The sequence below is a fragment of the Anomaloglossus baeobatrachus genome, chromosome 3, assembly GCF_048569485.1.
Source record: "Anomaloglossus baeobatrachus isolate aAnoBae1 chromosome 3, aAnoBae1.hap1, whole genome shotgun sequence".
Lineage (NCBI taxonomy): Eukaryota > Metazoa > Chordata > Amphibia > Anura > Aromobatidae > Anomaloglossus > Anomaloglossus baeobatrachus.
Window position 1 is genome coordinate 429,493,591 of NC_134355.1, and position 26,191 is coordinate 429,519,781.

At 47.6% G+C, this 26,191-nt stretch overlaps 1 protein-coding gene across 1 annotated transcript in view; it reads right to left on the reverse strand.

Annotated features, from left to right (window-relative positions):
• DRC9 (dynein regulatory complex subunit 9) overlaps positions 1-26,191 on the reverse strand; it is a 60,194-nt gene that overhangs the window by 15,691 nt on the left and 18,312 nt on the right. Inside the window, exons 7-9 of the mRNA XM_075340392.1 lie at positions 13,843-13,917; positions 3,027-3,158; positions 2,033-2,134 (exon numbers count right to left, since the gene is read on the reverse strand). Coding sequence (XP_075196507.1) covers positions 2,033-2,134; positions 3,027-3,158; positions 13,843-13,917 — 309 coding nt within the window. The remainder of the gene's footprint in view (positions 1-2,032; positions 2,135-3,026; positions 3,159-13,842; positions 13,918-26,191) is intronic.

The following is a 26,191-nucleotide window of genomic DNA, read 5'->3' on the forward strand; positions in this document are numbered from 1 at the left end:
TTTTTAATTGTGAAAAGTTTATTCAGAGGGTCATTTATTATTCAACCCCTCAAACCACAAGAATTCTGTTTGGTTCCCCTAAAGTATTAAGAAGTATTTCAGGCACAAAGAACAATGAGCTTCACATGTTTGGATTAATTATCCCTTTTTCCAGCCTTTTTTGACTAATTAAGACCCTCCCCAAACTTGTGAACCGCACTCATACTTGGTCAACATGGGAAAGACAAAGGAGCATTCCAAGGCCATCAGAGACAAGATCGTGGAGGGTCACAAGGCTAGCAAGGGGTACAAAACCCTTTCCAAGGAGTTGGGCCTACCTGTCTCCACTGTTGGGAGCATCATCCTGAAGTGGAAGGCTTATGGAACTACTGTTAGCCTTCCACGGCCTGGACAGCCTTTGAAAGTTTCCACCCGTGCCGAGGCCAGGCTTATCCGAAGAGTCAAGGCTAACCCAAGGACAACAAGGAAGGAGCTCCGGGAAGATCTCATGGCAGTGGGGACATTGGTTTCAGTCAATACCATAAGTAACGTACTCCACCGCAATGGTCTCCGTTCCAGACGAGCCCGTAAGGTACCTTTACTTTCAAAGCGTCATGTCAAGGCTCGTCTACAGTTTGCTCATGATCACTTGGAGGACTCCGAGACAGACTGGTTCAAGGTTCTCTGGTCTGATGAGACCAAGATCGAGATCTTTGGTGCCAGCCACACACGTGACGTTTGGAGACTGGATGGCACTGCATACGACCACAAGAATACCATCCCTACAGCCAAGCATGGTGGTGGCAGCATCATGCTGTGGGGCTGTTTCTCAGCCAAGGGGCCTGGCCATCTGGTCCGCATCCATGGGAAGATGGATAGCATGGCCTACCTGGAGATTTTGGCCAAGAACCTCCGCTCCTCCATCAAGGATCTTAAGATGGGTCGTCATTTCATCTTTCAACAAGACAACGACCCAAAACACACAGCCAAGAAAACCAAGGCCTGGTTCAAGAGGGAAAAAAATCAAGGTGTTACAGTGGCCTAGTCAGTCTCCTGACCTTAACCCAATTGAAAACTTGTGGAAGGAGCTCAAGATTAAAGTCCACATGAGACACCCAAAGAACCTAGATAACTTGGAGAAGATCTGCATGGAGGAGTGGGCCAAGATAACTCCAGAGACCTGTGCGGGCCTGATCAGGTCTTATAAAAGACGATTATTAGCTGTAATTGCAAACAAGGGTTATTCCACAAAATATTAAACCTAGGGGTTGAATAATAATTGACCCACACTTTTATGTTGAAAATGTATTAAAATTTAACTGGGCAACATAACTTGTTGGTTTGTAAGATTTATGCATCTGTTAATAAATCCTGCTCTTGTTTGAAGTTTGCAGGCTCTAACTTATTTGCATCTTATCAAACCTGCTAAATCTGCAGGGGGTTGAATACTACTTGTAGGCACTGTAAGTATTTTGACATACTCCCATTCTGGGACTTTCATATTTTATTGTCTTCTTGTAGTTCTAATACCCTGCTATACTTTTGTATCTTCAGGGATTAGTCCTGTCAGTTTTAAACTGACAGTTGGCCTGTTATTTTCTGCTTATGTCAAGGTCTAAAAAGCCACCATAAACGGCGTATCCTGAGGATATTCTTTAGTCTCCAGACACAATGATCCCCTTCGTCACTCCACGATCGCTTTGTGGGGGGCCGAATAGGTGGGATAGTCTCCCCCCTCACAAACACCTAAATACCGAAATCACTATTGATTGCAGCATTTACAACATTAAGCAGCTAAGGACAGTGCTGGCATTGACCCTATAGCTGTTGCTGCAGGAGCTAATCTGTCAATTAAGCCTAGCTCCCATAGTGATTGTGCCGAGCATAGCTCCTGTGCCTGCATGATACGGCCCAGTGGCGCTGTGGTTAGCACTGTTGCATTGTTAATTAATAAAGATGTAACCGTAAATCCATTTGCGAAGACTACTTTGAAAGTAGGATGTACCGGTACATTCAATGTCAGGAAGGGGTTAACCTATTCCAAATAGATTACCTTAATTGCACCTGCGAGTTCCATCTTTTCTTGTATTTTCTTTTCCTGGGCTTTTTCTTTCTCTAAGCGATCTTCAATAATTACAGTCTCGTACTCTTCATACTGCAGAAAAAAATTATTGTTGAATAGGTCAAAAAAGCTCAAGAATACACCTATATGGTACAGTATGCAGGTTACAGCAAACAATAATGGTCCGTTCTGTTGCTTATTACAGGAACTTGTGTGGTGGATGAGTGTTTATTTTATGCTATGTATTTCGACTAAGTAGATGTTACAGCCATATTTTAAATACGTCTTGTGCAGATATACCCCAAGAATGTTACTACAGAAAAATAGAAGTGTGTAGCTTCATGGTCTGTCATCAATTCTATGAGATGTATTTGGTTTTGTCTTTTATTTTACATGCAATGAACAAAAAAAAGATACTGGAGTAAAGTGATCCATGAAAAAACTTTTTTTAAAAGCATTTTTGTACAGCAATAGTCAATTAGTCAATTGTCACACAACAGCCTAGAAATGAATGCCTTCTGCACTCCACTTCTGCACAACCTTTGTACCTCCCTATGGCAATGATTTTACCCTGTAGGATTCTACATAACGCTAGGCCTACAGGGTGACTTTGGACATGACAGACGTTCACCCGGTGCCACTGCTACATTGCAGTACTATACGTTAATGGGGGTTGCACTGTGACAAGTGAGTTGTAAGAAATAAAATAATCTGACCTATGGCTTTTTCAGTGACCAATAGAGCACCGGCACTGGGCAAACTGCTGAGTTTGCCATCTGGCACTAGCTTAAATGTATGCACTGGAAAGAGTCAAAAGGCGATGGAGGGGCTACAACAAATATGGGATGGCAATATAACAGAAATTGGTGAAACAAATCCTTTGACTAAATCGTAGGTATTTGATTGTTCTTTTGTTTCCTTTTGAGGAAACCGTACTGAAAGCCGTTCTGAATATATCTCGTGTGGAGGATTGTGTTGGCCTTACCTGCTTCATTAGATCATTGAGCAGTGAAAGGTCATTAGCTCTAGAAGTCTTCAGAGAGTTCAGTTCAGCCTGTTTCTCTTCTGTGTCTTTGTCATACTTCTCCATCCAGTACTCCAACTTTTCTTCCAGCTCCTAATGAATAATCAATGTGATAACTGTCAACAACAGCCATTTGGCCTATGCCAGAAATATAACAAGAATAATGTACAGACTGTACTATAATGTACAAATAAGTCAATACTGTGCATATCCTTGGAGAGGCCAGCCACATCGGGTAAGTGGGTATAATCATCACTGCTACCACTTTGCTATAAGAAGGAAGGTGGGCACCTAGGTCTCCATTGTTATTCAGTCTAAATACCCTACATACAGCAGATCTGTTCATATCAATGAATGGGATAACCTCTTCAGCTGATTGGTGATGGTCTGGCTCCTGGAACTAAATCAAATATATATAAAAAAAAAAAACCCTCTACTACCCACACTAAATACACAAAGACGTGGAAAGATGTTTAAACATACCATTGTATATGGTTTTAGTAGCAGCATGACAAAAGTGAGGTTTTTATCTGGTGTAGGCCATTTTTGCAAGTGCAAAGTAGGCATTCCCTAACCGTGAAGTGCCCTTGCCTTTGGTAAGCACTCCAGAACCCCTTCCATCTTCTCTTGTGTGACGGCTGTAGTGTGATCCTGGAACTCCAGCAGAAGAAGGGGTTGGGGACAGCTTACTGCAAAGAGCTGAGGACAGTTTAATTGCAAAGCTGCAAGTCGCTTTGGATAAGTCTCTGAGCTTGCCACAGTTTTACCACTGGGATTTTTGCCCACTCCTCAAGGCAAAACTGCTTCAGCTCTTCACGTTGGATCATTTCCTCTGTTGAACAGCAATCTTCAAGTCTGACCACAGATACTCAATTAGATTAAGGTCTGGGCTTTGACTAGCCCATTTTATTACATTTACATGTTTCCCCTTAAACCACTTCAGTGTTCTTTAGCAGTAAGCTTTGGGTGGTTGTCTTGCTGGAAGGTGAACCTTCATCCCAGTCTCAAATCACTGAAAGACTGAAACAGGTTTTGCTCAAGAATATACCTGTTTTTCGTACCATCCATGTTCCCCTCGTCTCAGACCATTTTCCCTGACCCTGCTGCTGAAAAACATCCCCACAGAATGATACTGCCACCACCATGTTTGACTATGGGGATGGTGTCCTTAGGGTGATGAGCTGTGTTGGTTTGGCACCAGACATATCGTTAACCTTGGTGGCCAAAAAGTTCAATTTTGGTCTCATCCGACAACAGCAACTTCCTCCATGCATTTGGAAAGTCTCTCACATTTCTTTTCGGAAAATCAAAACAAACCGTACAATTTTTCGCTGTTAAATAAAGGCTTTATTTTTCTAGCCACTCTTCCATCAAGTCCAGCTTTATAGAGTGTACGGCTTATTGAGGTCGTATGGACAGATACTCTAGTCTCTACTTGGGAACTCTGCAGCTTCTTCAAGGTTACCTTTGGTCTCTGTTCTGCCTCTCTGATTGCCTGTGCTGAAAGTTTTTTATTTGCAAGCCTTTTGGCAGGTTTTTTGTTGTACCATGTTCTTTTTATTTGATGACCATAGATTTGAAGGTGCTCCAGGGGATCATTAGAGATTTGGATATTTTTTTTTACCCAACCCTGACTTGTACTTCTCAACAAACGTTTTGTCTCTGACTTGTTTGGAGATCTCCTTGGTTTTCATGCTGTTGTTTGGCTAGTGGAGCCTCTTGCCTAATGGTGTTGTAGCCTGTGGCCTTTCAGAAAAGGTATGTACCGTATTTTTCGCTTTATAAGATGCACCCCCAAATTTGGTGAAGGAAAAGAGAATTTTTTTTTTTTATGTTAAATGGGGTCCATCTTATAATGCCAGTGTCCGTCTAACAAATCATATAGGGTATATGTCCCTCATAGCCCCCCATCCTAAAATTAGCCCCCTTAATCTGGATATGGCCCCCTTATATTGAATATAGCCCCCTTGTGCTGGCACATGTTCCCCTGTGATGCCTATGGCCCCCTATGGATTGCACACATTCCCTGTGCTGCCTATGGCCCCCTATGAATTGCACACGTTCCCCTGTGCTGCCTATGGCCCCCTATGGATTGCACACGTTCCCCTGTGCTGCCTATGCCCCCCTATGGATTGCACACATTCCCCTGTGCTGCCTATGGCCCCCTATGGATTGCACACGTTCCCCTGTGCTGCCTATGGCCCCCTATGGATTGCACACGTTCCCCTGTGCTGCCTATGGCCCCCTATGGATTGCACACGTTCCCCTGTGCTGCCTATGCCCCCCTATGGATTGCACACGTTCCCCTGTGCTGCCTATGGCCCCCTATGGATTGCACACGTTCCCCTGTGCTGCCTATGGCCCCCTATGGATTGCACACGTTCCCCTGTGCTGCCTATGGCCCCCTATGGATTGCACACGTTCCCCTGTGCTGCCTATGGCCCCCTATGGATTGCACACGTTCCCCTGTGCTGCCTATGGCCCCCTATGGATTGCACACGTTCCCTGTGCTGCCTATGGCCCCCTATGGATTGCACACGTTCCCCTGTGCTGCCTATGGCCCCCTATGGATTGCACATGTTCCCCTGTGCTGCCTATGGCCCCCCTATGGATGGCACACATTCCCCTGTGCTGCCTATGGCCCCCTATGGATTGCACACGTTCCCCTGTGCTGCCTATGGCCCCCAATGGATTGCACATGTTCCCCTGTGCTGCCTATGGCCCCCAATTGATTGCACACGTTCCCCTGTGCTGCCTATGGCCCCCTATGGATTGCACACGTTCCCCTGTGCTGCCTATGGCCCCCTATGGATTGCACACGTTCCCCTGTGCTGCCTATGGCCCCCTATGGATTGCACACGTTCCCCTGTGCTGCCTATGGCCCCCCTATGGATTGCACACGTTCCCTGTGCTGCCTATGGCCCCCTATGGATTGCACACGTTCCCCTGTGCTGCCTATGGCCCCCCTATGGATGGCACACGTTCCCCTGTGCTGCCTATGGCCCCCTATGGATTGCACACGTTCCCCTGTGCTGCCTATGGCCCCCAATGGATTGCACACGTTCCCCTGTGCTGCCTATGGCCCCCAATGGATTGCACACGTTCCCCTGTGCTGCCTATGGCCCCCTATGGATTGCACACGCTCCCCTGTGCTGCCCATGGCCCCCTATGGATTGCACACGTTCCCCTGTGCTGCCCATGGCCCCCTATGGATTGCACACGTTCCCCTGTGCTGCCCATGGCCCCCTATGGATTGCACACGTTCCACTGTGCTGCCCATGGCATCCTATGGATTGCACACGTTCCCCTGTGCTGCCCATGGCCCCCTATGGATTGCACACGTTCCCCTGTGTTAGATATCGCCCCCATGCTGCTGCCCATAGTAAAATAAAACACTCTTTCCTTACCTCCTCCAGCGCTGTCCTTCCTCCTGTCTCCCTCCGTGCTACTGTTCCTCCACTTCCTGGTTCTCAGTGCCGGTCATGTGATCAGCACAGCAGAGTGATATCATCTCTGCGTGCCTGATCACAGTGGAAGCAGAGACACGCTGGAGGGGGTACGTAAAGCTTTTTTTATTTTAGGATGAGCAGCAGCATGGGGGCCATATCTAACACGGGGGGGGGGGCGGGGCATGTGCCATCACAGGGGGCGCAGGCTCTGGACCCTGCAGTGTGTGTGTGTATATATATATATATATATATGTATATGTGTGTGTATATGTATATGTATGTTATATGTATATACTCCCCCTCCCCCACCCGTATATTCGGCTTATAAGACGCACCCCCCACTTTCCCCCAAGATTTGGGGGAACAAAAGTGCGTCTTGTAAAGCGAAAAATACGGTATATACTGACAGACAATGGGACATTTAGATTGCGCACAGGTGGACTACCCTTTACTAAGTAGGTGACATATAAAGGTAATTGCTTGCACCAGAAATGTATAGGGGCTTGATAGTAAAAGCGGTGAATATATATGCACAGGGCACTTTTTATCGATTTTATCCCAGAAATTAAATTTTTGCCTATATTTTTCTCACTTCACTTCCCCAACTTAGAATATTTAGTGTTGATGAATCACACACAGATTACAAAAATATTTAAACACAGGTTGTAATGTAACAAAACAGGAAAGAGCCAAGGGGGTGATTGCTTTCACAAGGCACTGTACTTGCATGTGTGCTTTGTGTGGGTATACATGCAACACAGTGTTTGTCACATTTGGTGTGTATGTAGTATCCCCATTTATAAATCCCATCAGCGCAGAAGAGAGTTCATAGATGTAAACACAAAAAATGAAGGGAATTTTGTTTACTTACCGTAAATTCCTTTTCTTCTAGCTCCTATTGGGAGACCCAGACAATTGGGGTGTATAGCTTCTGCCTCCGGAGGCCACACAAAGTATTACACTTTAAAAAGTGTAACCCCTCCCCTCTGCCTATACACCCTCCCGTGCATCACGGGCTCCTCAGTTTTGGTGCAAAAGCAGGAAGGAGGAAACTTATAAATTGGTCTAAGGTAAATTCAATCCGAAGGATGTTCGGAGAACTGAAACCATGAACCAAAGGAACAATTCAACATGAACAACATGTGTACACAAAAGAACAAACAGCCCGAAGGAAAAAGGGGCGGGTGCTGGGTCTCCCAATAGGAGCTAGAAGAAAAGGAATTTACGGTAAGTAAACAAAATTCCCTTCTTCTTTGTCGCTCCATTGGGAGACCCAGACAATTGGGACGTCCAAAAGCAGTCCCTGGGTGGGTAAAAGAATACCTCAATAACAGAGAGCCGAAAAACGACCCCTTCCTACAGGTGGGCAACCGCCGCCTGAAGGACTCGCCTACCTAGACTGGCATCTGCCGAAGCATAGGTATGCACCTGATAGTGTTTTGTGAAGGTGTGCAGACTAGACCAGGTAGCTGCCTGACACACCTGCTGAGCCGTAGCCCGGTGTCGCAATGCCCAGGACGCACCCACGGCTCTGGTAGAATGGGCTTTCAGCCCCGAAGGAAGAGGAAGCCCCGAAGAACGGTAGGCTTCAAGAATCAGTTCCTTGATCCACCGAGCCAAGGTTGACTTGGAAGCCTGCGAACCCTTACGCTGGCCAGCGACCAGGACAAAGAGCGCATCTGAACGGCGCAGGGGCGCCGTGCGAGACACGTAGAGCCGGAGTGCTCTCACTAGATCTAATGAATGCAAATCCTTTTCACACTGGTGAACTGGATGAGGGCAAAATGACGGTAAGGAGATATCCTGATTGAGATGAAAAGGAGATACCACCTTAGGGAGAAACTCCGGGATAGGACGCAGAACCACCTTATCCTGGTGAAAAACCAGGAAAGGGGATTTGCATGACAGCGCTGCAAGCTCCGACACTCTTCGGAGTGAGGTAATTGCCACAAGAAAAGCCACCTTTTGCGAAAGACGCGATAAAGAAACATCCCTCAGCGGCTCGAAAGGTGGTCTTTGAAGAGCCATTAACACCCTGTTAAGATCCCAGGGTTCCAGTGGACGCCTGTAGGGTGGAACTATGTGGCAAACTCCCTGCAGGAACGTGCGGACCTGCGGAAGCCTTGCCAGGCGCTTTTGAAAAAATACTGAGAGCACCGATACTTGTCCCTTGAGAGAGCCGAGTGACAAACCCTTGTCCATTCCGGATTGAAGGAATGAAAGAAAAATGGGTAAGGCAAAAGGCCAGGGAGTAAAACCCTTATCAGAGCACCAGGACAAGAAGATCCGCCACGACCTGTAATAGATCTTGGCGGACGTTGGTTTCCTGGCCTGTCTCATAGTGGCAATGACATCCTGCGATAAACCCGACGACGCTAGGAGCCAGGACTCAATGGCCACACAGTCAGGTTGAGGGCCGCAGAATTCAGATGGAAAAATGGGCCTTGTGACAGCAGGTCTGTGCGGTCTGGAAGCGCCCACGGCTGACCCACCGTGAGATGCCACAGATCCGGGTACCACGACCGCCTCGGCCAATCTGGAGCGACGAGAATGGCGCGACGACAGTCGGATCTGATCTTGCGTAACACTCTGGGCAACATCGCCAGAGGAGGAAACACATAAGGGAGTCGAAACTGCGACCAATCCTGAACTAACGCGTCCGCCGCCAAAGCTCTGTGATCTTGAGACCATGCCATGAAGGCCGGGACCTTGTTGTTGTGCCGTGACGCCATGAGATCGACGTCCGGCGTTCCCCAGCGGTGACAGATCTCTCGAAACACGTCTGGGTGAAGAGACCATTCCCCCGCATCCATGCCCTGACGACTGAGAAAGTCTGCTTCCCAGTTTTCTACGCCCGGGATGTGAACTGCGGAGATGGTGGAGGCTGTGGCCTCCGCCCACAGCAGAATCCGCCGGACTTCCTGGAAGGCTTGACGGCTGCGCGTGCCGCCCTGGTGGTTGATGTACGCGACCGCCGTGGCGTTGTCCGACTGTATGCGGATCTGCCTGCCCTCCAGCCACCGATGGAACGCCTTTAGGGCTAGATACACTGCCCTTATCTCCAGAACATTGATCTGAAGGGAGGACTCTATCGGAGTCCAGGTTCCCTGAGCCCTGTGGTGGAAAAAAACCGCTCCCCACCCTGACAGACTCGCGTCCGTCGTGACCACAGCCCAGGATGGGGGCAGGAAGGATTTTCCCTGCGATAGAGAAGTGGGAAGAAGCCACCACTGAAGAGAGGTTTTGGCTGCAAGGGAAAGAGAGACGTTCCTGTCGAGGGACGTCGACCTCCTGTCCCATTTGCGGAGAATGTCCCATTGGAGTGGGCGCAGATGAAACTGCGCGAAGGGGACTGCCTCCATTGCTGCCACCATCTTCCCCAGGAAGTGCATGAGGCGCCTCAAGGGGTGTGACTGGCCCCGAAGAAGAGATTGCACCCCTGTCTGCAGCGAAAGCTGTTTGTCCAGCGGTAGCGTGACTATCGCTGAGAGAGTATGAAACTCCATCCCGAGGTAAGTCAGTGATTGGGTCGGTGTTAACTTGGACTTTGGGAAGTTGATGATCCACCCGAACCGCTGGAGAGTCTCCAGAGCGACGGTCAGGCTGTGTTGACACGCCACCCGGGAGGGTGCCCTGACTAGGAGGTCGTCTAAGTAAGGGATCACCGAGTGGCCCTGAGAGTGTAGGACCGCCACAACGGATGCCATGACCTTGGTGAAGACCCGTGGGGCTGTCGCCAGGCCGAAAGGCAGTACCACGAACTGAAGGTGTTCGTCCCCGATGGCGAAACGCAGGAAGCGTTGATGCTCGGGTGCGATCGGCACATGGAGATACGCATACTTGATGTCGATTGATGCTAGGAAGTCTCCTTGTGACATTGAAGCGATGACCGAGCGGAGAGATTCCATCCGAAACCTTCTGGTGCTCACATGCCTGTTGAGCAGTTTGAGGTCCAGAACGGGACGGAATGATCCGTCCTTCTTTGGCACCACGAACAAGTTGGAGTAGAAGCCGTGGCCATGTTCCTGAGGGGGAACGGGAATCACCACTCCTTCTGACTTCAGGACGCCCACAGCCTGAAAAAGTGCGCCGGCCTGAGATGGGGGCGGAGATGTTCTGAAGAAACGAGTCAGAGGACGAGAGCTGAACTCTATCCTGTAACCGTGAGACAGAATGTCTCTCACCCATCGGTCTTGGACATGTGGCCACCAGGCGTCGCAAAAGCGGGAGAGCCTGCCACCGACCGAGGATGCGGTTCGGGGAGGCCGAAAGTCATGAGGAGGCCGCCTTGGAGGCAGTGCCTCCGGCGGTTTTTTGGGGGCGTGACTTAGACCGCCACGCATAAGAGTTCCTCTGGCCCTTCTCTGGCCTGTTGGACGAGGAGGATTGGGACTTGGCTGAGGGCCGAAAGGACCGAAACCTCGGTTGTATTTTCCGTTGCTGAGGTCTCTTCGGTTTGGACTGGGGTAAGGACGAGTCCTTTCCCTTGGATTCCTTAATAATTTCATCCAATCGTTCGCCAAACAATCGGTCGCCAGAAAACGGCAAACCGGTTAAGAACTTCTTGGAAGCAGAGTCTGCCTTCCATTCGCGTAGCCACATGGCCCTGCGGACTGCCACCGAATTAGCGGATGTTACCGCTGTACGGCTAGCAGAGTCCAGGACGGCGTTCATGGCGTAGGACGAAAAAGCCGACGCCTGAGAAGTCAAAGACGCAACTTGCGGAGCAGAGGTACGTGTGACCGCATTAATCTCAGACAGACAAGCTGAGATAGCTTGGAGTGCCCACACGGCTGCAAAGGCCGGGGCAAAAGACGCGCCTGTGGCTTCATAGATGGATTTCACCAGGAGCTCTATCTGCCTGTCAGTGGCATCCTTGAGCGATGAGCCATCTGCAACTGATACTACAGATCTAGCCGCCAGTCTAGAGACTGGAGGATCCACCTTGGGACATCGAGCCCAACCCTTAACTACGTCAGAGGGGAAGGGGTAACGTGTGTCATTAAGGCGCTTAGTAAAGCGCTTATCCGGAAATGCTCTGTGCTTCTGGACAGCATCTCTGAAGTTAGAGTGATCGAAAAACGCACTCCGTGTACGTTTGGGAAACCTAAACTGGTGTTTCTCCTGCTGCGAAGCCGACTCCTCTATAGGTGGAGTTGGGGGAGAAAGATCTAGCACCTGGTTGATGGACGCTATAAGGTCATTTACTATGGCGTCCCCTTCAGGTGTATCAAGATTGAGAGCAACGTCAGGGTCAGAGCCCTGAGCTGCGACGTCCGCCTCATCCTCCAGAGAGTCCTCAAGCTGAGACCCCGAGCAGCGTGAGGAAGTCGGGGAAGATTCCCAGCGAGCCCGCTTAGCCGGTCTGGGACTGTGGTCCGTGCCGGAGTCCTCCACGTGAGACCTAGGGGCCACCCCGGGAGCACGTTGCGGCGCAGACCGAGAGGGGCCTGGAGGCGATGATCCAACAGTGCCCGGGGCCTGTGTAAGGACCGGTCTGGACTGCAAGGCTTCTAGTAGCTTGGCAGACCATTTGTCCATAGACTGAGCCATGGATTGTGAAAGCGACTCAGAGAGTTTCTCAGCAAAAACTGCAAACTCTGTCCCTGCCGCCTGGACAGGGGAAGCAGGAGGGTCTGCCTGAGCCGAGGGTCCCACTAGTGCCCGAGGCTCCGGCTGAGCAAGTGCAACAGGGGTCGAGCATTGCTCACAGTGAGGGTAGGTGGAACCTGCAGGTAACATAGCCGCACAAGAGGTACAGGTTGCAAAATAACCCTTTGCCTTAGCACCCTTGCTCCTTGTGGACGACATGCTGTTGTCTCCTAGGAGAGTGCTCACTGAGGGTATATAGCCAAAAGCAAAACAACCTGGCCGAACAGAGAAAATATATACAAATATATATATATATATATATATATACTTCGGCACCCTAGGGGGACCAGCACCGGGTGACCGGTGTGGCTTACCGACAGCCCAAAGCGGTGTGTGTCCACCAGATTCCCTGCCTTAGGTCTCCCAGAGCTGCAGAGCTCGTTCCTGAAATCCTCCACCGGCAGAATGTGTGTAAAAATGGCTGCCGGAGCTCTCAGGGGAGGAGGGAGCCGTGGGCGGCGACTAGTAAAGTGCGGGAATCTGGTGCCCCACAGTGATCAGTGAGGGGGGGAGGAAACCTAAAGTATGCTCCAGCCCTCACTGCCGACGTCAGGTCGACCGTCCCGCCCTTACCCCTGACTGGCAGGCCCGGGGGCGGGAGTTATGGTACTAGGCCGCAATGAAGCCGGGGACTAAATTTAATACCGCGGCCGACAAACAGGCGCGGTCGGCGCGGAAGTCCCGGTCGTCACAAAACCAGCATGCAGCTGCAGCGTCTGTGAAACAAGCGCTCCATGCACCGTCCCCATGGGGACACAGAGTACCTTTAGATGCAGGGCCCTGTCCCTGATGATACAAAGTCTCCTGTCCGGCAGATTCCCACAGGGGCTGCGGAGGGAGCCCGGTCCCAGTGAATGGATGACCGGTTAGGATCCCACTTCTCCCAGAGCCTCTAAGGGATGGTGAAGGAAAACGGCATGTGGCTCCAGCCTCTGTACCCGCAATGGGTACCTCAACCTTAACAGCACCGCCGACTTAGTGGGGTGAGAAGGGAGCATGCCGGGGACCCCGTGGGGGCCCTCTTTTCTTCCAACCGATAAAATCAGCAGCTGCTGCTGACTAAAATGGTAGCATGAGTGGATGTGTGCCTCCTTCCACACAAAGCATAAAACTGAAGAGCCCGTGATGCACGGGAGGGTGTATAGGCAGAGGGGAGGGGTTACACTTTTTAAAGTGTAATACTTTGTGTGGCCTCCGGAGGCAGAAGCTATACACCCCAATTGTCTGGGTCTCCCAATGGAGCGACAAAGAAATTTAAAATTTACTGAGAGTCCACAGTGGTTGATACCTTTTTAATGGCTAACTGAAAAGATGGTAATAATAGCAAGCTTTCCAGACTACTCAGGTCTCTTCATCAGTCATGATATAACTTTATATTTTTATGGAACTGTTATAACATGCCTGATGAAGAGACCTGAATAGTCTGGAAAGCTTGCTATTATCATCTTTTCAGTTAGCCATTAACAAGTATCAACCACTGAGGACTCTTGGTTCTTTTATACATTTTAAAGGGACTAGAATATATTTTTAGAGTAAGTTTTGATGAATTTGCTCGGCAGGCTTCACCACATCCCATACCGCCACTTTGGCTGGGACTTTGCGACATGTCAATATTTTTTACGTCCGAAAACGAGAGAACACATTGATGAATCAGACTTAAAGAATGTTCTGCTTACCTGTTGATGCTGCCTAAGAAAATTTTCTATTTCAACATGAACTCTTATCTCCTCATCCATCTTTTCTTTCATACCCTGTTTTTTTTTTTATAAAAAAAAAAAAAATAAAAGAAACTTGTATTATTATAATATTAATTATGCTTATCATATTACTTAGGTTGTGGGGCTGTGGGAACTTACACATTTGTAAAGCATAGCTACTTTTTAAAGGGCTCTTCACAACTTTTAATTTCTCCAATTCTACAGTTGACGGTTATTGCCTCTGACATAACATGACCGTTCTCTTCTGCAGTACCCAAAGGTTCTCCTTATTCGCCCCAGTTGATAAATCATTTTGGTAAAACAAAGTTACAAAAAAAAAATCACTGTTTTATCTGCTGTAGATCTAGCAGTTCTGGGAAAGCTGAGCTCTGTATTACCCCACCCACACTACTTATGAATATGAAGGACTACATGGCAGCAGGTTTAGTAGTCATCCTCTAGTGATAAAACCACTGATTTATCAGCAGATAATTAAAACCTCAAGAAGCACTGCTGCAATCAGGATCTCTGTCTCTGCATCATGCTGCTCTCAGATTAATTGGCAAAAACCTGGTGACAGATTGTCTATACTGCCCACGCAAGCCACATGCTAATTATGTCTTTCTGGTCATGGTGATGGAGAAACTGCAGAGTCAAGTCAGGTTGTTGACACCTTATGCCCATCCTGCATGGCTTGAGACTGATGTTATATATACACCGTATTTTTCGTTTTATAAGACGCACCGGATTATAAGATGCACCCCAAATTTAGAGGAAAAAAAAGGAAAGGCAGCCAGCCGCTAGCAGAGACAGCTGCCCACACAGCTAGCCGTCGGCACAGACAGCTGCCCACGCAGCCACAGCCAGACAGCCACCCACATAGTCAGCCAGCTGCCCACACAGACAGCTGCCACTACAGCTCGCACACCACCCATTCTCCACCTCCCGGTAAGCTACATTCGGATTTTAAGACCCACCCCCCCCCCATTTTCCTCCCAAATTTTTGGGAGGAAAAGTGCGTCTTAAAATCCGAAAAATATGGTATATTTATAATATATACAGATAGATATACACAGTTGAAAACAGAAGTTTCCATATACTATCTAAAAAGACACATCTGCATGTTTTTCTCACTATCTGACATGAAATCAGAATAAACCTTTCCCGTTTTAGGACAATTAGGAACTAAAATTATTTATATTTGCCGAATGCCAGAATAATAAGAGAGTATGATTTAAGGCTTTTTTATTACTTTCTACAAAGTGAAAAGTTTCCATACATTTCATTAGTATCTGGTACCTTTGCCCTTAAACTTTATGACTTGGGTCAAATGTTTTAGATATCCTTTCACAAGCTTCTCACAATAGTTTAGGAATTTGGGCCTATTCCTCCTGACAGAACTGGTGTAACTGAGCCATGTTTATAGGTCTCCTTGCTCGCACCTGCCTTTCCTTCGGGGTTTTTTTGTGAACTTATTTATAAACAGACCCCAACAAAACAAGGGCTAGCAACACATAAGCCCATTATGCATAACATTAAGGACAAACAAACTCCATGTATAGTAACAAGTCAAAATAGCCTACCCCAGCCAAAATGTAGGTCTATATATTTTGAGATCTAAAGAAAGGGATTTGGGAAAATAGTAAGACACCAGCAAAGAAACAGTCAGCACAAACAGCAGGGGAAGAGACCCCCTGAGAAGAATATAGGAGGTAGAAATAAAAAAAAAAGAGGAAGGGAGAAGAAAAACAAAGGAAGGGTGGTGGAAAGAAGGGGGGGGGGGAAGGGGTGGGGGAGTAAGTAGTCAGAGAGGATAGGGAGGAGGGAAAGGGCAAGCACCTCTAGGGGAAGAAACCCATCCAAGGCCAAGCAGTCATGACAAATCAGCCAACAGGTGGGCATTATTATTATTTATTATTATAGCGCCATCAATTCCATGGCGCTTTACATGTGAAAGGGGTGTACATAATCACTGGAGAACTTAAATTCAAGCCAGGGGAACCAGGTCCTGTAGAAGAATTCATACCTATCATAAAGCAAGGAAGTCAGATCCTCCATTTGTAGTAGATCATTGATCCTGGAGGCCCATAGGGCGAAAGTGGGGGGGAGTTTCAGACTTACATTTCAAGGGGATGCACGACCTAGCCGCCATCACCAAGAAATGCACCGATTTTTTTTTTTTTTGTACGAAGAGACCGGGGCCTCTAAAAGCTGTAACAAGAACATCTCCGGACCCAGGACCTGGGTAGTACCAGTCACATGTCTGATCACCTCAATCACTCCGTCCCCGAACCGTCTCAAAGCTAGACAGGCCTAGAAGATGTGTACAAAATCCTCCACCTCTGCTCTATATCTCCAGCAGCTGGGATCCACCCCGGGGAACATCATATGCAGTCTGGAAGGGATCCTGTACCACCTTGCCAGAAGTTTTAAATTAGCCTGGAGCCTGGGGCTTATAGAGGTTCTGTGCTCCAACAGCAGGACATTACTCCTTTGAGTGTCCGATAAAGAAAGTCACAGGTCGCAGTAGATATCCAGGAGGGGGGGGGGGGGGCATCCGCTGGATTTGCCAACATCTCGTACACCAGGGAGAGGGAGTGCCACAGCACTCCCTCTCCCAGGCACAGATTTTTTAACTCAGTGGGGCAGTCGGCGAATTGTGCATAGTCAGTGAGAGAACTAAGGAAGTGCCTAAGTTGTCCAGATCTCCATCCACCCAGAGGGTCCAGTACCAGCATTCCTCGATGGTCCTCAGGGAAGGTTAATCCCCTCCCACACCCAAATGACAAGCGCGGAATCTCCTCCCCCCCAGGATCCAACGACAAAAGACCAGATCCGGCAAGCCAGGGTGAAAGTCCAAGGAGCCAATTACAGGCGATAGAGGAGAGGGCAACGGAAGAAACAGTTGCCAGACCAGGCGCAGAGAGCAGCACTCCAGTGTGACCCCTATGGTGGGGTGATGCCTCAAACTAGAGAGAGGTATATGCGGTATCCAAGAGAAACGTTGCTCCAAAAATACCCAAGGCTTCACAAGGGAGTGGCGGCAATCAATCGATAACTCTAACCATATGTGAGACCCAGTAATAGGTCTTTAAATCTGGTATTCCCAACCCCCCCCCCCCCTCCTCTTAGACCTACTCAGCAAGGACCAGGAGAACCGAGCCGGCTTAATAGCCCATATGAATTTAGTTTGAAGAGATGCCAGGTCCTTAAAAAAAGGAGTTAGCTATCCTTATAGGAAGGGCCTGGAGAAGTTGGAGAAGATATAGGATGCAAGGAAGTACATTCATCCTAAAAATATTGCATCTCCCTAACCACGTAAACAGTCCTTTGGCCCACCTCGCGCAATCCTCATGGATAGTCTGGAGTAGAGGAGTAATTTCAATTTATAGAGAAGATTGGAGTCAACCGCCAAGTGAATCCCAAAGTATCTTAGGGACTGGACAGCCCATTTAAAACTAAAAGATGATCGAAATGAGGAGACCATGTCGGGGGGGGACAGTCACGTTTAGGGCCTCTGACTTAGACATGTTTAGTCTAAAATTGGACAGGGCAGAGTATTTTTTTGAATTACCGCAGCAGGTTAGGTAGGGATACCCTAGGATTAGTGAGGAAAAATAAGAGATCGTCCACATAGGCCGCAATTTTTTTTAACACCGGGGCAAGACACATCGCCATTGCCTCTAATATGCTATAGGAGGGGCTCCAGCGTCAGCACGAATATCAAAGGAGAAAGGAGACACCCCTGTCTAGTTCCATTAGCAATGGGGAACCTGTCAGACAGAAGACTATACACCCTGACCGACACAGAGGGAACACTATATTGGGAGCCTATCCATCTGAACATGGATCCACTCAATCCCACTGCCCGTAAGACCTCAGTCATAAACGTCCAGTTAAGCCTATCAAAGGTCTTTTCGGCGTAGGTGGAGAGGAGCATCTTCGGTAGTTTCTACAGGTGGGCCTTATGTATAAGATTTAGCGCCTGTATTGTGTTGTCCCTCGCTTCTCTAACCCCATGTACCCAACCTGATCAGGGTGAATGATATTCCCCAACAAAGAGGACAGCTTATCCGCCAGGATTCTCACAAAGAGCTTCAGATCCGTATAGAGTAGAGACATGGGGTTATAACTAGCACACTGAGTTAAATCCTTACCCTCCTTGGGAATTACAGCTATATTTGCCACCAATGAGTCGCGAGGTACCAGAGACACAGCAGCGAGGGCAACATTATTAAATGCCTATAGCAAGAGGGCGAGTATTAAAGAATCCATCTTTTTGTAGTAAGCTAAAGGAAATCCATCTGATAATGGGGCTTTACCGGTCGGAGAGTTTTTAATGGCCGCTAGGAGTTCCGCCTCAGTGATAGGTCTCTCCAATACCACCACGTCCTCAGCCTTAAATTGCTTCATGCTCAAACTGCGTATATAGTTCTATATTCGGGTGCGGAAATCCACCATAGCCTGTCTGGAAAGGGAGTTATCAAAAGAATAAAAGGGAGGTATAAAAATTCCCAAAAGCAGACTCAATATCTCTTGTCCGCACGGCCATTCTACCCCCTGGTGACCGGACACGTGGGACATACCCCCCTACCCTCTGTGTACTTAATGCCCTCGCCAGGGTTCTGCCACTCTTGTTTCTGAACTCATAAGAATGCCTCCCGCACTTTACCAGGGCGCCCTTTACTTTGTGGTTCAGCAAGGTACGCATTTCCTCCCGCTTTTTAATCAGAAGAGGTCCAGCCGTAGTGTCCCAGGACCCCTTGTGCAAAATTTCCAGTTGGTGAATTTCGGAAACAAGAGCAGCAGCCTCAGCACCACGCTCCTTCTTTAAGCACGAACCATGCTTGATGAATATCCCCTGAACTACACACTTGTGTGCCTCCCAGACTATGTTAGGTGACACCTCACCAAATGCATCGTTCTCAAAATATTCCGCCAGAGCCATGCGAACCTCCCCCATCACCGTCGGATCACCCAGCAGCGAGTTGTTCAGAATCCATTGACTCTGTCTGTCAGAGGGGCAGGTAAGGGCGACCATTAAGGTTATCAGAGCTTGATCAGCAAAATAGATGCTCTCGATTGAAGCAGCCACCAGAAAGTGAAGATCACCGTGTTTGACAAAAAGATAGTCAAAATGAGAATAACTATCATGAACCACCGAGTAAAACGAAAAATTCTTGTCTGATGGGTGCAGCAATTGCCATGCATCTATCAAGTTATATTCATGAAGACCCTGCTTAATCCGACGCAGTGCCCCCTGCGATAAGTAGGATACCTCTTTGGAGCTATCCAACTGCAGATCTAAGGTGACATTGAGGTCCCAACTCATAACTAGAGTGCCCTCTGAAAATTTGTCTACCAACTCAAGTTACCGTAAGAGCGAAGACATTGCCCTGAATTTGGGAGGTAGACTGCCACAAAAGTGAAAATTTGAGATGCAATGCAACCCTTAATCATCAAAAGCCTCCTCTCAGCGTCTGACCTTAACTCTATCAGCTCCCATTGCAAGGAATTGGCTAACAAAATGCAGGTCTTTCTGGATCTGGAGCCGGGGAGGGGGAATGGTACACTATCGAATATTGTCTGTGTGACAACCTGTACGACCTCTCTGAGCAATAGTGGGTCTCTTGGAGAAAAGCTACGTGCATGTGTTTTTTCCATAGCAAGTTCAGGAGGACTGAGTGCTACTCAGAGCTGTATAGTCCCTTCACATTCAAGAAGCCAATCCGTACCTCAGCCCACACCTGCTGTATCTTGGAATATCATAGACCCCTTGAGGACCTACCAAGATTAGAAAGTGAGAAAGTGAGAAAGGAGAGAGAAGAGAAAAAAAACTCAAAAGAGGAGGGGGGAAACTAGGTGGAAGAGAAAAGAGAAGGACCAGATCCCTCTGAGGAGGGGAGGAGAGGCAAGAGAAGGGGGAGAAGAACCAAAGAAGAAAACAAAAAAAGAAAAAAGATAGCTCACACAAAGCTCAGAGACCCAGGGACCAGCCTAGGATCTAACTGGAAAAAAGCAGGGACAAGAACAGGCACCCGGCCAGGGTACAGACCGCGCCCGCCAAGATAATGATGAGCGACCCCCTCGCCGAATGGGCGAGGGAAGGTCTACTGCACAACCTCCTGCGTATGCCACCCCAAAAAGAAAAAAATCTTCCCTTCTATCAAAATAACATATCACAGTAAGCCTTGAACAGCATGCACCAATAACAATAGTACGACATTGTGAAATGGGAAAGAAAAACAAAAAGAGAAGAGTTAGTACAATGTCCCAGTTCTTAAAGGCATAAAGAACCATTCAAGTTTAAGGCCGCAGGACTGCCTCCCTCAACAGATGACAAAGGAGAAGGCTATCAGAGCCCACAATGAAACCCCAACCCCACAGGGTGGTAGATGAGATATAAATCGATCAAACCTTGATCACCCTCCGGGGCAGATGGGGCATCCCCCATTTCTTTTTCCGCTGCACAGGGGGGGCCCGAGGGCTCCCACGACATCCAATCCGGGATGGAACAGTCTGGAATCTGCAGGAAGGCGAACAATTCTGGAAGCTCCGAATGTCTCCGCAGCAGAAACACAGACTCCCCCTGCGCACTATTAGATGAAAGGGGTGGCCTCAGCGATGCGAAGCGTTCACTTCTTTAATTCTGAGCAGGAGTAGGTGGAGCTGACGTCTCATGGCAAGGGTGCGACTGGAAAAATCTGGTTATAATATCACTGTGGCCACATCGATCTCCACTGAGCCATGTGACCAAGCCCCCTGCAGGATCTTTTCCCTGTCTCCATAATAATGCAGGCGACACAAAACATCCCTTGAGGAGGAGGGGGGCCTGGAGCCGGATCTGACGACTCTATGTATTGTATCAAAGAGGTAGGTAGCCTACAGAGGTCTGTACATAACAGAGTTGAAGATGGCCAAAACATTGGTGTGAAGACGGTCCTGGGGCCATTCCTCCGGGATACCCTTCAACCTAATGTTGTTCCACTGGCTCCTGTTCTCTTGATCATCCAGGAGCAGGGCAAGGTCTCTAAGATGAGTATTAGAGGACTCAGAGTCTCTTTACAGACGATCCACCCTGCTATCAATGGACTCCTGGGCCTGATCAGTGGCCATGACTCTGTTCTCCAGGACCACCATCTCCTCCATCAAAGAGGACAGAGCCACCTGCTCTGACTGCTTGATTCTGGCCACCACTTCCTCCAGATCCCTCATATTGGGAAGAGCCAGAATAAGCTCCCTCAGAGTCTGATAGTCCTGTGGGGCGGGGAGTGCAAGACAGGGGTGGAGGACTGGGAAACATCACCATCCGGGGAAGCAGGGACCCCCGACGGCCGAAGTATGGCAGGCACTCCGAACTCAGATGATTCCCTGGGCGCAGATCCTCTAGCTCCCTCCATGTTGGCACATTGCAGAGCAGATGGCACAGGCCCCCCTGCTCCCACATCCAATCCCTGGGGCCCCCTCCTCCATACCCAGCTGAGTCTCCGGTGAAAGAGTCCCGCAGCACCCGGTGCCCGCACAGCCTCCTGCACAGTGCGCAGCCGCCGGGCAGCATCCAGGGAAGTCCCAGCAGGGGAATGCTGCAGGCTTGTTGGCACCATCTTGCCTGGGGCCAAGCAGGAAGACTCCAGATGCGACGCACAGACGAACCGCGTTAAGCTCCCTTGGGATCTCTAACTCACCACGGAGAGAGTAGGGGTGAGTGCAGCAGCCGGTTTCTTCTTAGGGGACATCCTGGGCTGGTGGGGTCCGTGGGAGGCAGAGATAACAGTGGGGAGCGCAGGAGCCCAGAGAAAAAGCTTCCTCACGCCGTCATGTCTAGGACATGCCTCCGTACCTCCCTTTTCAACTTTGCTTGCCCATAACTTTTCAATAGGATTGAGATCAGGTCTTTGTGATGGCTACTCCAAAACATTGACTTTGTTATCCTTAAGTCACTTTGTAACCAGTTTGGCAGTATGCTATTTAGAAGACCCATTTCCGCCCAAGCTTTAAGTTCCTGGCTGATCTGTTGAGATGTTGCTTCAGTATTGCCACATAATCTTCTTTCTTTATGATGTCATTTATTTTGTGAAGTGCACCAGTTTCTCCTGCAGCAAAACAACCCCCAAACGTGATGCTGCCACCCCCGTGTTTCACAGTTTGGATGGTGCTCTTAAGCTTCAAAGCTTCTCTCTTTTTCCTCCAAACGGAATGTTGGTCATTATAGCCAAACAGTTCAATTTTAGTTTTGTCAGACCACAGGACAGGTCTATAAAATTAAGCTCTTTGTTCCTGTGTGGATTTGCAAACATTAATCTGGCCTTTTTATGTTTCTTTTGGAGTAATGGTTTCTTCCTAGCAGAGTGACCTTTCAGCCCATGTTGATACAGTACTTTTTTCACTGTGGATAATGACACAATCATACCAGCTTCCGCCAGCATCTTCACAAGGTCTTTTGCTTTTGTTCTTGGGTTGATATGCACGTCTGACCAAAGCACAGAGGAGTGTGTGACGGGGGAAAAGTATGACACTCTGGCTCTTAATATGACAACAGGTAATTATTAGGGATTCTCCCTTTACAACCACTGCCCTTTTGCCTTGCAGCCATAGCAATTATGCAATATTGGCAGTCATTTTTGGGTTGATGGCGATATTTTGGCTAATGGGCTAAGAAGAATTAAGTATATATAATTAATTGGACTTACATGGTTTTCTTTTTGTCCCTATTACCTAAATATATGTGTATATATATTTATATGGGGTCATGAGTGTGACTTGTTCCCTTGCTATATGTTTTTATGGTTTTAAATATGTCTAATGTGTATTTGTTTTTAAATGGTTTCTGTTGCTATCAATAAAGATGTAATTTCTATTATCATTGTGTTTTTCTTGGACCTTTTTTTGTTTGATCTGATTTAGTGTATGTTCTAGATCAGGTGTATTGAGAAAATTGGTTTTCTTCTCTGATATATGGATACGCTGACTTTTGTGTTTGCGGATTTTGCCAATTGAATTGCATTAGCTGCAGAAAATTTGCAGGTAAAAGAATGCATATGTGTTTTAGTGCATTTCTGCTACGGAAACGCAGTAAAAACACATGTAATCCACAGATGACTGTATCAACAAACGTTTCTCAAAACCGAATACCAGGTACTATCAAACAAAGTTTGTTTTTAAACATTAAATACCAAGAAGAAACAAAAAACTCAGCACAAAAAATGTGATAAAAACACGATATAAAAAAAAACAGCTAAAAATGCAATGGAAAAAATTGAAGTAACTAATTTATATAATACCATATTTTTCGGACTATAAGACGCACCGGACCATAAGACACACCCTGGTTTTAGAGAAGGAAAATAGGAAAATAAAATTTTAAGCAAAAAATGTGGTCATGACACACTGTTATGGGGCGAGGATCTGCTGCTGACACTGTTATGGGGGTAATGTCCCCAAATTCTCTACTAAGGTACGCCAGCCTGGTAATGATCCTCCTGCCTTGTATGTATGTATATATACATTATATATATATATATATATACACACACACATATATGTCCCTCATCCTGGTATAGCCCCATCTTGCTATATACTGCCATCCTGGTATGTGCTCCCATCCTGCTATATATACACCTCATCTTGGTATATGGCCGCATCCTGCTACATACCCCATTCTGGCATATGGCCGCATCATGCTATATACCCCATCCTGGCATATGGCCGCATCCTGTCCTGCTATATACCCCATCCTGGCATATGGCCGCATCCTGCTATATACCCCCCATCCAGGTATGTGCTCCCATCCTGCTATATACCCCCATCCTGCTATATACCCCCATCCTGCTATATACGCCATCATCTTGCTACAGTCATATGAAAACGTTTGGGCACCCCTATTAATGTTAACCTTTTTTCTTTATAACAATTTGGGGTTTTGCAACAGCTATTTCAGTTTCATATATCTAATAACTGATGGACTGAGTAATATTTCTGGATTGAAATGAGGTTTATTGTACTAACAGAAAATGTGCACTCCGCATTTAAACAAAATTTGACCGGTGCAAACGTATGGGCACCTCAACATAAAGGTGACATTAATATTTTGTAGGTCCTCCTTTTGCAAAAATAACAGCCTCTAGTCACTTCCTGTAGCTTTTAATGAGTTCCTGGATCCTGGATGAAGGTATATTTGACCATTCCTGTTTACAAGACAATTCCAGTTCAGTTAAGTTTGATGGTCGCCAAGCATGGACAGCCCGCTTCAAATCATCCCACAGATGTTCAATGATATTCAGGTCTGGGGACTGGGATGGCCATTCCAGAACATTGTAATTGTTCCTCTGCATGAATGTCTGAGTAGATTTGGAGCGGTGTTTTGGATCATTTTCTTTCTGAAATATCCATCCCCTGCGTAACTTCAACTTCGTCACTGATTCTTGCACATTATTGTCAAGAATCTGCTGATACTGAGTTGAATCCATGAGACCCTCAACTTTAACAAGATTCCCGGTGCCAGCACTGCCAGCCCCAAAGCATGATGGAACCTCCACCAAATTTTACTGTGGGTAGCAAGAGCTTTTCTTGGAATGCCGTGTTTTTTTGCCTCCATGCATAACGCCTTTTTGAATGACCAAACAACTCAATCTTTGTTTCATCAGTCCACAGGACCTTCTTCCAAAATGTAACTAGCTTGTCCAAATGTGCTTTTGCATACCTCAGGCTACTCTGTTTGTGGCGTGCTTGCAGAAACGGCTTCTTTCGCATCACTCTCCCATACAGCTTCTCCTTGTGCAAAGTGCGCTGTATTGTTGACCGATGCACATTGACACCATCTGCAGCAAGATGAAGCTGCAGGTCTTTGGAGGTGGTCTGTGGATTGTCCTTGACTGTTCTCACCATTCTTCTTCTCTGCCTTTCTGATATTTTTCTTGGCCTGCCACTTCTGGGCTTAACAAGAACTGTATCTGTGTTCTTCCATTTCCTTACTATGTTCCTCACAGTGGAAACTGACAGTTTAAATCTCTATGACAACTTTTTGTATCCTTCCCCTGAACAACTATGTTGAATAATCTTTGTTTTCAGATCATTTGAGAGTTGTTTTGAGGAGCCTATGATGCCACTCTTCATAGCAGATTCAAATAGGAGAACAACTTGCAAGTGGCCACCTTAAATACCTTTTCTCATGATTGGATACACCTGCCTATGAAGTTCAAAGCTCAATGAGGTTACAAAACTAATTTAGTGCTTTAGTAAGTCAGTAAAAAGTAGTTAGGAGTGTTCAAATCAAGAAATTGATAAGGGTGCCCATACTTTTGCACTGGTCAAATTTTGTTTAAATGCGGATTGCACATTTTCTGTTAGTACAATAAACCTTATTTCAATCCAGAAATATTACTGTCCATCAGTTATTAGATATATGAAACTGAAATAGCTGTTGCAAAAACCCAAATTGTTATAAAGAAAAAAGGTTAATATTAATAGGGGCGCCCAAACTATTTCATATGACTGTATATGCCATCATCCTGCTATATACGCCATCATGCTGCTATATGCCATCATGCTGCTCATATACCCCCATCCTGCTATATGTCCTGCATCCTGTGGCACACAAAAAAAAATAAATATAAGTTTATACTCCCCTTTTCTCGCTCCACGCAGAATTGCTCCTCCTGTCTGTGCCGGCAGCGCTGTGTGGAGTCGGCCACGATCCCTGCAGCACCGCGATCTTCTCCTGTCTGTGCCGGCGCGGCTGTGTGGACACGTGCGCACAGTGATGACGTCATCCCTGTGAGCACCGCTAGCCTCCACACACAGCGGCGCCGGCACAGACAGGAGAAGATCGCGGTGCTGCAGGGCAACGGTGAGTAATGTGTACTGACCACTGCACTCCGCGCTGATGATGATGCGTGGGGAGCATTGAATACAGCCGCACACGATCACTCCAGGCTGTAGTTGCCAGGGGTGATCATGCGGCCAGCTGTTTAGTAAGCGCACATCCCACGCTCATCACCCCGCCCACCTGTCAGCGCCGACTTCAGCGCTAAGAGATGATGGGCGGGAGGATGGGCATGCATATTTAATGAGCGGGTCCACGTGGTCATGGCAGGCGCTGCTGTAGCCTGCTCGTGTCCCCGATGACCCGCTCCACCGCAGCACCCTCATTCCCCGTGGCCCTACATCCAGACTATACGATGCACCCCCCACTTTCCCCCAACATTTGGAGGGAAAAAAGTGCGTCTTATAGTCCGAAAAATACGGTAGGTGCAGAAATTCTGTAACATTAATGACTCACCAAAAGCTCACTATGGGAGCCAAAATTGTCTAAGGGTATGTGAGGACTAAG